General features: G+C 41.7%; 1 protein-coding gene across 1 annotated transcript; it reads right to left on the reverse strand.

The window, feature by feature from the left end:
* Window positions 1-7,784: 7,784 nt before the first annotated feature.
* Window positions 7,785-11,618, reverse strand: mex3b (mex-3 RNA binding family member B). The gene is made up of 2 exons (XM_062390842.1): window positions 11,395-11,618; window positions 7,785-9,759 (listed from the first exon to the last, which is right to left on the reverse strand). Exons 1-2 carry the CDS (start codon window positions 11,612-11,614, stop codon window positions 8,360-8,362), a joined length of 1,620 nt encoding a protein of 539 aa, XP_062246826.1. The 5' UTR covers window positions 11,615-11,618; the 3' UTR covers window positions 7,785-8,359.
* Between the last annotated feature and the right edge of the window lie 2,831 nt (window positions 11,619-14,449).

A 14,449-nucleotide genomic window follows, 5' to 3' on the forward strand; every position in this document is an offset into this window, starting at 1 on the left:
CAGCTCCTGGCAAACCGGGTAAGCATGATAATGAAGGACCAATGCCAAAGAAGAATATTATATATGGCTTTCGATACACCTATAATATATGTTGGCGTACTCAATTATAATTGATGTAATGAAAGAAGGCTTCAAGTTAAGTGCACATGAACATGAGTTTGGGTTTCATGCAAAGAGATAATCCATAACCTTTTTTAAATTTCAGCATGAGCACCATTTCAAAAAAAGCCTACAACCCCAGTATAATGACAGGCTGGAGATTTAGCCTTTGGCGCACACCATAAATATGAAAAGAGCTCAAACAAAACAGTAAAGGCATCTGCCACCGAACAAGCCGCAGCTTATGTGGCACTGTAAAATTGCAAACCATGTGGTGGGCAAAAATCTCAATCTTGAAATAATTAACAGAGTCTGCCTGCAGGCAGACATCCCTTTGGAGTGCCAAGGGTATTTCTTAGATGACAGGGAAATTAAGTGTTTATCTATCTGCCTCTCTGGGCCCAGGGAAGACAATACCAGATATGTTTCAGAGGACATTCAAAGGACACAAAAAGCTGAACTGCAGAAAAGAAACTGATGGCAAAATATGTGGAGGCCAAATTATTCCACTTTGTTTTACACTAAAGCTTCAAATTTGAGCTTGAAAGTTAAATTCTTCAACTTGGCAATAGCGGGAAGACTAAATTATGTTAAGCTGGTATATTAGCTAATGTAATGACTGGCTGGATTATGTTTAGTGAGGCAACATGTTTCAAGTGATTGGAGTACTAAGTGCAGGATCACTGAAGATTGCGCTGGATTTGCTTATTACAAAGTGACCCCTGAGAACAGGGTTTATATCATATGTGGTGTCATCTAAAGTGACTGTGAACTCTTTTTTCATTATGATCTTTCCCTAACTTTAACCTCAAGTGCTGGGAGTTTAAGAGTTTAATTCAATTTAAATGAATCAATTTAATTTGCTTTATATGTATTGCACCTAATCACTACAAACAGTATCTCAAGGCAGTTATAGTTAGGTCAAGACCTAATACTGAATATAAAACCCTAGTTTACACAATGAGCAAGTATATGGTAACAGGAGAGAGTTTTATAAACAGTCTATGATGCAGAGTGAAGTTAGAAAAGTTCAAACTTTTCAAAATGAGAGCTCAACACAACGAACATTGAGTTTTCCAGAGCCCGAAGGTCGGCGAGCTGATCCCAAGCTGATCCCAAGCTTTCCCATATGCAAGTGTCCTTGGGCCAGTTACTGAATCCTGAATTACTTCATCAAGACTAGAAATGTGCTACGTGTATACAGACCATTTACCATTTATCTTAACAGGAAGCTTTATAATTCTATGGATGTTGTTGCCAAGAGGGAGATGAGAGCATACGCCATGTGTCAGTGCCCTAATATGGTTAAATAAAAAAAAAATTATGTATCAAAATTATCTGGTGACTATTTGGATCGGCGGTTTGACCCATTTGCCAACCATTGCTGTGGTTTATCCGAGGATTCTTTAGGGATGTACATCGTATAATTTGTTGCGAACAAAATAACGTAAATCAAAATACCAAAATCACCAACCCATTGAGGGCTGGATTCACAACCACACCAAAATCAAATTAAAAAGTTGAAATCACAGAATGATTCAACTTGCGTGAATTTCCTCATGGCCACTTATAATGTGACTCAGTAGTGTGTATGGCCTCCGTGTGCCTGTATGCATAAAGATGACATTTTGGGACCTTTTGATAGTTTGTCAAAGCTTAATCAAATAGTTCACGCAATGAGGTTCTCTTCATGAAGTTTTATGAGCCTCAGTTTGTCAGCAAATACCAAAGCTGTCCCTTAGAAGTTACAATCTATATACAACTCCTTTGCAACAGCCAATTTGTTTGGAAGAAAATTGTGATCATGATGGGACTAATTAACATATGTTGCAAGACGCAAAAACACTGATTCTGCACATATCAGGTCACTGACAATGGATCTGTTTTCCACACAAACATCAGAGGGACATGTTATCGGTTGCCACCTGCTTTTAGACTTGATGCTTTATTTCCACTTCAAAATGTTGACCCATTCTTTGAAATAAAGTTGACCTATTCTTGTATGAGTATTAATGAGAGTTGCTGTGAAGCTTCTCCTCAGGCCTTATGAACATGTGTTCTGTGCTTAAGGCAAATCCAGGAGAGAGAAATAGATATAGCTACATTGTATCATAATTTCACCTAATCTTATTCCATCCATCAAATATGTAAATACAGCAGCAGCAGGACAGACCGGATCTTTTTATACTCCACTCACTACCATGCCGTGAGTCAGTGTCTGCTCGCTAGACAGAGGGGGACTAAAACTGTTGCAGTTGGTGCATTTGCATAAAACTCTTGTACCGGGATGGAGTTCAGTTCACATCTTCCAAGCGTGGGCAGCGATCTTACTTTAGTCGGACACAACACAAGTAACATTGTGAGAGAGCTGCAAATCATTATGGCATTCAAGCACATATGAGGAGGGGTATATATATATATATATATATATATAAGTAATAAGTAGAGTGAGCATACAGCATGACATGATTTGCTTCCATTAGAAGGCTCTCACTTACAGAGAGTACAATCAGTGTGTGTGTGTGTGTGTGTGTGTGTGTGTGTGTGTGTGTGTGTGTGTGTGTGTGGGTGTGTGTGATTTCTCCCTGTGTGCATGTGTGTACAGATACAGAGACAGAGGGCAGACATTGGTCTGGTATGTCTCCGCCGATACACTCTCCGTCTGGCATAATAAAGACCATGTGGAGTCACACAAACTGTGACCGCTGTGCTCTGCGAAGGATACAAATCCATTATGCACATAGAGCCACACACACATAAATGCACACATACACTCTCACAAACTCGCATATAGGGAGAGAGAAAGAAGCAGAGGGAGAGAGGGACGAAGAGACGTGCCTCAAACCGTGTTCATTTATAATGCATATGCTGAGGTTGGGCTTTGAACAACAAACCCAGTGCCCTCCCTTCTCTTCTATCCTCCTCTCCCTCCTCCCTTAGCGGTTGAGGGGAAAACCCACAGCCTGCTCTGACTGCTTCTCAGTCAGGGAAATACTGGAGGAGAAGCTTTAACCATTATTAAGTCAGCTCAAATGAAACACACTGGCTAGCTATAACATATTCTGAATATAAAGATAGAGTGAAATATATGCAAAACCTTTAAAGTTAAATCTTGCATGACATAATCATTCGACATCTATAAGAATTCAGACAACTTTTAAAGGATAATTGTGGCATAATAACACACTTAATATCTTTATTCTGGACAATCTGACATTGTACTCACAATGTAACAGTGACGTTATGGGAATTTGGAAAATATATGGCTGAAAAGCTATGAGCAGTGGGTTGATCAGATAATCCAACATCAATATGGGTAGCCGACCCAACTTCCTGGTTCAAATTTAAACTTGTGTCAAGTACAGTGTCGTGTTCTCTCTCAGACCAGGGGAGATGTGCTCAACTCGTGGGGAGGACTGTCAATACATTTCAATTCAATCCTACTTAACTGCAGCAAAATCATAACACAGGCCATCTGCATTGTAAGGGTATGAAAATTCTTGATAATCTTCAATGAATTAAAAGAGAAACAGGCAGAAGCACATTGTAATGACAGATGTGCAGTGCAGTCTTCATTACATGAGTTGACGATTCAGCCTTAACAAGCTCTGACTTCCTCAGAACTTGAAGGATAGGCCCTTACTTTTAACAGATGTGATTACTCAGTACAGATACGCATAGATATCTTGTCAGCCTTTCAATGCTGAAGAAAACAGTGCTGCTGGAACATCAGCAATTATAGTTGCTCTCGTCTTTAAATTTCACTGACATTACTGCCTTTTCAGTGAAAACGCAGTTTTCTTATGCTTGAGGGATTATTGCCAACAACTTCATGGGTCCGCACCTTTGATTAAAAGTCCACTAAAATGTTATGGGTTTTCACTTGGCCCATGCCTCCTCCTTCTGCCATGTTCCCTTGAAATAAAGTAAACAAACTGATCAACCAACCAAGAAATCAATAACCAGACAGAAAGTGTGGATGGAGTTTTAAAAAATGGTTTCAAAATAACGACTGGAATCATCAAGCTACAAAGTGCTCTGTTGTTCTTTGTTGCTCTGCATTCAAAGCTCAGGCAGTAAGACTCTGTCAGACCTGACCAGATTTAACCTGACTGGTACTTTATAATGCCCCATCCAATTATTTATTACTGAGTGATATCTTGACTGTCTCTTTAGCCTACTGGACTGTAGATCTAATATTTAGTTGCAATACACACAAACACACTTTGATATGCACAACTGTCACGACAGGGATGGAAAATTATTACTTTCCAATAAATTGTATCAGATGCTGAGGCTTTACACAATGACATGAAGGATAACTAGATAATATGAATGACAGCTCTGTACAGTAAAATAATTACTCTAGTGATCACAATGCTCACTAAATAAGAAAATACTGATATAACAAGTTTATCTTGATTCCTGCACCACAAAAATCCCTGTTCACTTTAGTGTCTCCGTCTTTGTTGTCAATCATATACTGTGAATTACACACAAAGCCAGATGTGCGACAGCTGTTGGTTCAGAAACTGTGTGTTTAAATGGGTGAATCACATCAAGTAATGGCTAAACCACAGAGTGGTGACAAGCAGAGAGCACAGCATGAAAAAAGTATAGACATTCACTCAGCAAAGGAATGGCTTCTCCCTCCGATTTTTCTGTAGGAAGGTGGGGTGTGTGTCTGTGTGTGCGTGTGCATGTGTGCGCGTGTCTGGTTGACCATGCATGTGTCTGTCCAAATGGAGTCCATTAAATACATGAGATGTAGGTCAAAGCGTCCGAGATGCCAGACATGCTGTGTTGTTCCTCTGCTGTTAGCACAGACTGGCACACTAGACAGAGTCGTCTGCAGCCAAATGCTCAGCCGGACAGAGCTTTGTAAAATGTACATCATGGCTGAGGAGCTGTCATCTGACACAGTTTAAGTCTTTTCAGCTAATGGCTCAAAGATCAGGACTGTCACCCTCTTTGTACTTTGTGTGTACCCATTGAGGAAATAATACATAAAAGGAGTAATTCGTAACTGTTATATGTTGTTGAGTTGTGCATTCACATCATAAAAAATGTTTCCACACGTCTTTAAACATGGAGAAATATGTAATTTTAATCAAGGTGTATTTCGTTTGATCAGTAAGTGGCGTCCTATCCCCTTTATGCATGTGCCAGTGATGTGTTTTCCCGCCAAGATATTTAGTAATTTACCATTTATTCAGTTTTAAGTCTTCTTCTTCGAGTTCTTGGTCCTTTATTTTCTTTAAGTATATTTATGGCCATTTTGCCCTCATTGGACGATAAGAGAGACAGGAAATTAGGTGAGATAAGGGTTGTGCAGCAAAAGGCTTAGGTGGCTGTGTGTTGAACCATGGACCAACTGAAATATGGCTGCATGTGCTATGTTCTCTAACCATTCAACTACCAGGTCTCCTCTGGACTCTATATGTTAACCAGATAAAGGATTTCCCTCATTCGGCATCTGGATTTTAATTTAGGAGAGAAAGAAGCGGAGCTAACATGGGAGATTTGTGACATCACCGAACTCCATCTATTGTCACCGTTGTGATTGAGAAATGCCTGGTGGCAGAAAATCACAGATAGTTATTTTGAGGACAACGTTTCATCATCTGTCTCACACAACAGATTAACTTCCAACCTATGTAACTTGTGAATAAATCTGGAAGGTTTGTCTCGCATGCATCAAGAAAACAAGGGTCTCCTCTTTTGTTCACACAAAGTAAGTGTGGGTCGAGTGAACTGTGAAACTCATGGTAATATTATTTGACACAATATCAAATTAGATACACATTTTAGTTCACAAAACTACACTATGCCTGCATTATATTTCAGACTTTTAATGAACAGAGATCTATCTTAAAGAATCACAGAATGATGAGATAAAAGTCTGAAAAATGTATAGTTATATTATTAAATAATGTGAGTCGGCTCTATACTCTATTACTTTTCTTCTTGTCGTTGGTCTTCTGTTTATCAATGTTTGATCATGGGACAAGCGGTATGTGAAGGCCATGTGTTGTGCATTTGGCTAAAATGCACAACACATGGCTAAAAACAGCTCTTTTCCGCAGTGGTGAAATTGCTTCCTAATAATATGGTTTATAGGGCTAGTTTCTGTGGGCCTGTGCTGGTTCTCTCCATTTTAAACTTATCATTAGGGCCTGCTTGCTCCACATTTACTATCTTGCAGCAAAGCATGTATTTAAACGCTAGTGCTTCCAACAGGACCACATGACATGAGGCAGCACTTCAGTACAGCGAAGGAGATGGGGGAGGAGAGGAACAAGAGAGCAGTAAACTGTTCTCTTATGACAGACAGAGGACTATCAAAGGTGATACACACATACTGTTTGCTTTTGATTCATCCCGGAGATTAGAGGAAATACAACTGATTGATAAGATCTTAACAAACTGTTGGAATGCAGGTAACTTAGATGGTATTTCTCAGTATATCCACTGTGTTAGGTCCACCGGTATTGATTTCAAAGGCCAATGCTGCACATTATGGATTGAGGCCAATGTTCAGTGTCTTTACCCAACAATGAATAGCATTATGGTGAGCAAATGTTACGTTCTTTGATGTGTCAGTATCTTGATTAACTGTTTCTCTGATCCATCACTACCCAGAAGAGCCAGGTGATATTATTTTGAAGAGGCTGTATGAGTATAGGTCACACAGCACCTTTAATCAGTGATAGGGCAGGTCAGGTTCCCCCATCTGACTGCAGAGCATATGTTAAAAAAATAAGCCCACTATGATAATCCTGCCTTCTCCAAGCTTCTATTAGGAAGCAAAGAGGGGTCAAATGTTCGGAAAACTATTACACTTCAAAAATCCCCAACAGCCTCACCTCAACCTGCTGTGGAGACCAGCAGAACTATAACAACACAGGTCAGGAAAGACACGAAGAGTAAGACACCTCATGAATGTACCATTTTTATTGGACTTATATAGAAATACTTAAAAAAAAGATGAAGTAGCACCATTACTTAAGTTTTACTTTTATCATGTATAACTTTAAATGTCAGAAAAATAAAACTCTTGATACATTTTCAAATCTTGTCTCAGCAAATATAATATAAGTATTTGACCATAAGGTTAAAGGCCCTTTATCATAAAATAAAATATACTTTGATCTTAAACTTTGCTCAATAAAGTACATTTATGCTCAAGTATTTTCACCTACATATACATAAACAAGTGGTAAACAAATGTATTAAAATAGAAATACTAAAACTATAGTGGTGCAACAGAAGCCTGTAATTCCCACTGGAATCTAATTCATACAAATTTTAGAAAGCATAAACTGTTTCTTTGTGTTCAACTTACTAAGTTTTGTACATTTCAATGTTTCATAATAATATAGAATAAAATATGCTTTTATATTACTGAATAAAAAATATGCTGGGTGAAGCTGATTTAAAAGACATTTTTTGCTGAACCTATAAAAAACTCCATCCCAACAGAATACTGTAAAATGCAATACACATTGTATGGACTTGTATTTCCACCCAGCGTTATGTGATATTAAAATAATACAGTGATCAATGCCATAGGGCCATACTAAAAAATAAACAAGGTTTCAACCCAGCAACAAAAAGTTCACTGAACTTAAATTAAAATATCTGTATAATCTTTGCAATAAGAAATATAATCTTTCAAGTCAAAAAAGAATAAAATACTTCAATCTGTATTAATGTCATTTAAAACATTCAACTTGTGGAAACTTATTCTATACATATATATATAGGATATGTTGTTCCTCTCCCCGTCTCTGACTTCAAGCTGCAGTATCTTGTAAGTCAATAGTCCTGTTTAGCTGGAAGCTCTCCACGTTTCCCAGCCATGGCCTCCCTCTTACTACATTCAGTCGGCAAAACTGGAACGCTCAGCCCGCAAACGGCTGCAGTTTGACCCACTTAACTCCATCCTGACCCCATTGTGTCTCTTCATTTCATAAATATAGGGTACAATTTTACTAGAACTATTGATTACTATGCTGTAATATTTAAAACATGCACTTAGATGTTGAAAATATTTCCCCAAGCTACAGTATATTATTAACAACTATGACTTAGCCCAAAAAGGGTGTCTGTCCCTCCTTCTAGATACTGCAGCCTCTCACATACATATGTATATCTATGTACACGTTACAGATGATTGGGTGATACCATTAAAGCAGTATGAGGAGTCTGTTGTTGTTATTGTAGCCTGTCTCGCTGACGAGTCAAAGAGTTTCACTTCTTATGAAAATATACGTATAGCCTGAGTGACGCCGGTGTGGCAGACAGGGCATTTGGGCTCGCTCCTCTCACAGATTCGATTGGCACATTCCATACAGAAGAGGTTGTGCCCACAGGGGACCAGCGCTGCGATGACCTCACTTTCGAAGCAAACCGAACAATCACGGCTGCCCTTTCGGCTTGTTCTTGAAGAGGTGGAGGAGGATGAAGACGAGGAAGAGGATGAGGCGGAGGAGTCACATGCAACCCCAGGTAGGTGAGGGCCCGGCAGGGAAGCAATGGTACTGGGGTAACCAGGGAAACTGAGCGGACCACCAACCGGGTCACTACGAACCCTTCGGGCTAAAGGGTGCTCAGTGGGGCCTCCGGTATGGTTATGGAGTGGAGGGGACAGTCTGGGCTGTGGGGTACATCCATTAACTCTTCTCTGACTCGCCACTATCCCATTAGCATTAGTGGATGTATTGGTGGGGAACATGGCTGAAGTTGAGGTGGGGGAGCTGCCTCCAGTTGAGGAGGGGGTTATGCGACTATCACTCTTGGACCACAGGAGACCTGGTGGGGCTTGTGTTGGGTCAAACCCTGGTGATGAGTCAAAAGTCAGATCAGTGCAGTCAGGCGAGATCACCTCACCTCCGTAAACGAAACCGTTGCCATTGGTGTTGACGTTGATGTTGTTGTTATTGTTGTTCCCATTATTGTTGGTGGTGGTGTAACTGAGTGCGGGGCTGGGAGGGCTGTAGTCAGCCATGCGTGAACTGTTATTACCAAAGTAGGAGTCTGTAGAGGCACTGCCCAGAGAGGAGGACGAGTCGTTGCGGTAGTTGGAGAAGGGTTTACGGACGAGGGTCATCCCACCATTTGGCTTGGACCACAGGGTGGCATGCCCGTGCAGATCAAAGCCAACATCTGTGCCGTTAGCATGGAAGTCATTTTCATCCTGGAGCTCAATAAGGCCTCCTGTCCTCATAGAGATGTGGGCTTCAATCTCCTCACGTGCTCTGTCCACATTCTCTGGCATCCCCGTCACCTCAAACACTGGCTCCTTATCTCGACTGGGTGTCACAATGTAGGTGTGGGTCTGCTGCTGGATGCGCTTGATAGTGGCACCCTTGGGGCCAACAACCAACCCCACCACACGGTAAGGCACCCTCACCTGGATGGTTGTCTGTCCGGGCAGGTTAGGTGGTCCAGGGACTGGGGTACCACTCCCGTTCAGGCTGGTGTTTTTGTTTCTGGAGGCTCTGATCATGGAGAAGTGCTCGGCAGCAGAGATGATCTCCCGTCTGGCCATAGCTACATCCTCTCTTCTTCCAGTCACCACAAAAACAGGCTCCTCACCTCGAACAGGGGTCTTGATGTAGGTGTTGGTCTTGGCTCGCAGTGCTTTGATCTTGCAACCTTAGGCATGGAAGCAAATGGAGAAAGTGAGGACATGTCCCAAAATAACAACAGCTTGAAACATGTCATGTGTTAAACCATTACTTATGGACTATTCAAAACAGCTGCGGTATGATTATTATTGTCTCTCAAAAGGCCAATGGTCTGAGAAATGAGGGTTAGCCACAATGTGACTGTTCATTTACTATAATACAGTCAACATCTACAACAGCAGCTGTTTAGCTTCTACTCACACTTAATAGCATTGTGGGGATAAAGAAGCTACTTAATCATTTCTTAGCCTGACTCTGTATGTCGGCACATTAAGTCGCACTCCAACACCTTCCAGCACTAACGCACATCTCTTTATGATCAAATGTCTGGCTGAGGAAGCAGTCGAGGAAGAATGACATAATTAGTAGAGCAGTGCCGGCTGAGCGGGACAGGGTGATGCAGAGGAGGGTGAACCCACCTCAACTCAGTCTGCACAGTCCATTTAAATTCAAACCATCAGTATCGTCTGATGCAGGTTAAATGAGGACCAGGTCTCTTATACAAGGCTGTCTCAAAGCAGCCCCTTAGGAAAGGGTTAAGCTCAGTTTATAAATGTTTCCCTTCAAATGATCTAATAAAAGGGGTTGTGTATGTGTGTGTGAGGGGGGGTATCTAATGTAAATAAATGTGGTTCAGAAATTGATTTGCCCCACTGTAAAGTCGCGGTAGGTTCATGCTCCCTTACTGTCCCTTTGTTTTTCTGGGAACAACAACAGCAGCAGCAGCAGCATTGCAGGGAGGGGAGATGATTCCGCATATGTAACCAAGCACCAGTACCGCCCTGCAGCTGGAGGACAGACTGGGTCTGTGCAGCTATGGGCGTCTGCTGCTTATGGCAAGGTAAGATCGTGATCGTTGTCCTAATTTGATCTTGCGCTGCTCATCGCCACACACCGGCCTGCTGCAAGCCGCTTACTAACAAGCCCAGACACTGTGGTTACCGCTCCACTCGCTCACTGACCTACATGTCCTGCTTCACCAAATAATGACCAATAACCGGACATGAGCGCTCATTGCTGCTCCTCACTCAAACGTGTCTCTTAATTTAATAGAGTGAGGGTTTGATGTCCCAGAACGAGGAATCTATTCTATTCAAAACCAAACCCCAACGTGTTTTAAGCCATTTAATGATCAATTACTTGCCTCGAAGCATATAATCATAGGATAGTATCACTCAGTGTCTCATCTGAGCTGGGTCGGGGAGATCTTCAATTCAACACAGACAGAATCTTCCCAGCAGGGTCTTATTCTACTTAAATGTCAACTTCTTGAATTGGCGTCTGCTGCTCGCTGCCGCCCACCTCATAGTATTTATAGAGGAGGAACATGTGTTGCCAAATGACGAGATGGTAGCACATGTACACGTTCTACTACCAGGTGGATTTATAAAGATGTGTGGCACTACATATTCAGCTAAGATAACACACAGCATCCCAGATGCTTGTGCAGACAGGCCGCGCCGTGTTAAGTTGTTGCATGCCGTAGGAGAGCATGTATTGGGATTGTGTTCCTACCACACAGCTGCTACCTGAGGCGTTTGGATGCACAGCCCAGCTGCACAACATGACAAACCCGACACACTGAACCCACACAAACACACACCTTGTCTGCCAACAATCTCTGCCACATGCTCGGAGCTGGGCACCGGGACGCATTCCGTCATGTTGACGCTCCTCTTCCGGGGCTCCTGGTTGTCGTAGAGCGGGTTCTCGTCGTTGTCCAAGCCGAGCAGGGAGAGCTGGTCCAGGGCGATCTGCAGGGCTCTCTGCTCGTCCAGCGCATCCCCCTGCAAGCTGTTGTCGGCGAAGAGCGAGCTGGGCATCTTTGCGGCTTCGCAGCGTTGCGGGGTTGGATGAAAGGCAAGAAGGAGGGCGGAGAAGGAATGACCGGGGGGGGGGGGGAGAAAGAGAGGGGGGGAAGAGGAGGGGAGAGGCTCCGGACCCGGTTCTCAATAAATGTCCCGTGCAAATAAATCAGTGCGGCTGTGAGGGGGGAGAGAAGCGGAGCAAGGTGTTAACTTCTATATTTTTAATAACATCCACCCCCTGCGTTCCCCCAATATACACTGGTTAGCCCGGTCCGAGCCGTTCCGGTCTGCGCTGTGCTCGGAGAGGATGAAAACAGTGTGTTTACTCCAGAGCCGGCGCTGGCAATAGTAAGAATAGTCCTCCCTGACAAAGGGCCCCTCCCCGGCTGCTCTCCCTCAGGTCGGCTGTTGCTTGTGTCTGAGTCTCTGCACAGCCAGACAGAGAGATGTGCAAGTGACGTCATCGCCTGGGCAGGGACGATGCGGTGCTGGGGTATCATTTGCATATCCGCGAGCTGATTAGCTGAGCGTGCGTTCGGTGGGCGGTGCTTGCTCTAAAGACCCGCCCGTTTCTTTGTTCTCTTTGTCTGCTCCTGTATGTTGTATTGACACAGAACAAAGATATGAAAACATGAGGTCACAACGGTGGACAACAACAGCCATCTACTCTTAATAAATAATGTACCTGCAACATAAGATCTATGAGTCGGCTTGGCCCGCCTCTCCTGTCTCAAACTGTTTTAGGCCATTTATTAAAGTATATGTGTATTATATATAAATATTGTGCAAAGTATAACTATTATTTCGAAGTGTAGAAGGATAACTATTATTTCGATGTTTTGAAGATACTTCCCCTGAGTTTACAACCACAGACATTGGTATCAGGACTGCATCACCTCAGATGAACCTCTGTGGGGGGAGATGGGGACACTGGGTGTATGCATGGATGTAGTGAAAGGAAAACCACAAAACAGGCAAAATAACTGACTGCAAAACTGCAGTTCACAGTGTTAAGGGACCCTGAGGTCATGTACAATGCTTTAAACCCATATTCAGTATCGTTTTTACTCTAAGAATTCCACATATATTTGTTTTTTCTTTTAAATGTTTGGATTTCTTTTTTCTCTAATTTGGTTTTAACTGGTGTGCCACATTCAATGTCACAAACAGGGCAGGTAAACAGTAGGGTGTTTTATTAGCTTGATAATTTATGACTTCTCCTAATTTTATGAAAACTGCTTAAAACATGATGCTTTTGAATTCACCACAGAGAATGAAAAATTACTTCTTAGTGTAGCAGCAGAGACTCCCACTGTAAAACATGGTCTGTGTGCCTTATAACTGTGATAGATGTTGACAGTACTTGTTTACACAGAACTACCAGTCCCAAATCCTAAACCTTATTCTATTCTATTCTGCTAATATTGGACTTTTAAAGATTGTTAAATTTATCGGTGGTCTAGTCTGAAGGAAGAAAATTTGTCTATTTTGATTTTGCAGTTATTATTATTATGTTTAAATATACAGCAGTGGGCTCTGAGGGAGCTAATGAAATGGAGATTTGAAGCCATATCAACTAAAACCAGAGTTACAGGAGGTTAACATTGTGATTGGATTAAAATATAGGCCTACGGCCATTTTGGAGTTACTTTAAAATTAGACAACTTTAGATTAGAGAGGGTAAACTCTAGTTATATCACCCACGTACAATGACAAATAACAAAATACATACAAGTGAGACAAGTCACTGCAGGCAACATATGAAACCTACTGACACTGCACTATTATAACACACATTTATACTTCCTGCTACATTTCAAGTGGGGTGGTTGTGGTTTCAGGACAAACATTATTCCAGAAATGGTTTTGAATAAAAAAGGGGCTGTGTATCTCATTGCTGAAGAGAGGATGCCTCTGGGTCCACAACACTTACCGTTTAAATCTATTGAACAATTGAAAAGCATTGAATTGTTCCACATTCCCAAGACACATTTGCATTCATATGCATTTGTAAGAGATATAGGGTGGGGGGTTTGGGTGGGGGGCCTGCTCTCAGTTCATGCGATGAAAGAATTTAAACCTTATGAAGACAACACATCGGGAATGTGGAGATTTTTCATCATTCATATTAAGAACTGAGCTCCATCAGCTGATGATGTACATGTGAAAGCTCTGTAATAGGTTGATAAATTTACTAGTGAGGATTATTTTCTGAAAATATATCTTAATATTACTTATTTATTCCCATTGGGATTCAGCTCAAGTACTCCAGTGAAGTATGACCGGACTTGACTAAAATATGTCTGCTACTTAAACTAAACATGTGCATCAAATGTATTTAATGCTATGAAACTTGTTTTTAAATTCACATTCGCGTTCTTAGCCCCTAGTATATTTCAGAAATCATCAATACATGAGTTCATCAATTTACATTATCATGCTGCTATGGTATCACTCGAACAATGTTATAATTTGTTGCTACATATTTACACAATCAAGGACTTCTATTCTATTTTCATATGGAAGCCCTATTTGACAGCCTTTATTTGATAAAGTCTGGGAAAAGCATTTTTAATACAACTCAGATCTAGCAGTGCCGTGCAGATGACAATGGCTACAGGCAGCTTGCATGTCTTTTTTTCTCAGCATACTGTGGTACTATGAAGCTCAAATGTTAAAAACATTCAGAGTGATAGGTTGGGAGCCTATGTGGACGGCCAAAGAGCGGGATAAGCAGGAGGAGGGTGGAGGTGGCTGTCAGGGGGAGGTTATGCCAACACAAAGGGGATTTCAAGGCGATTCAAAACCGTTGAGACCAGAAGCACTTTGCTTTGTCACCTCACTCCTGGA

The sequence above is a fragment of the Platichthys flesus genome, chromosome 1 (genome assembly GCF_949316205.1).
Source record: "Platichthys flesus chromosome 1, fPlaFle2.1, whole genome shotgun sequence".
NCBI lineage: Eukaryota > Metazoa > Chordata > Actinopteri > Pleuronectiformes > Pleuronectidae > Platichthys > Platichthys flesus.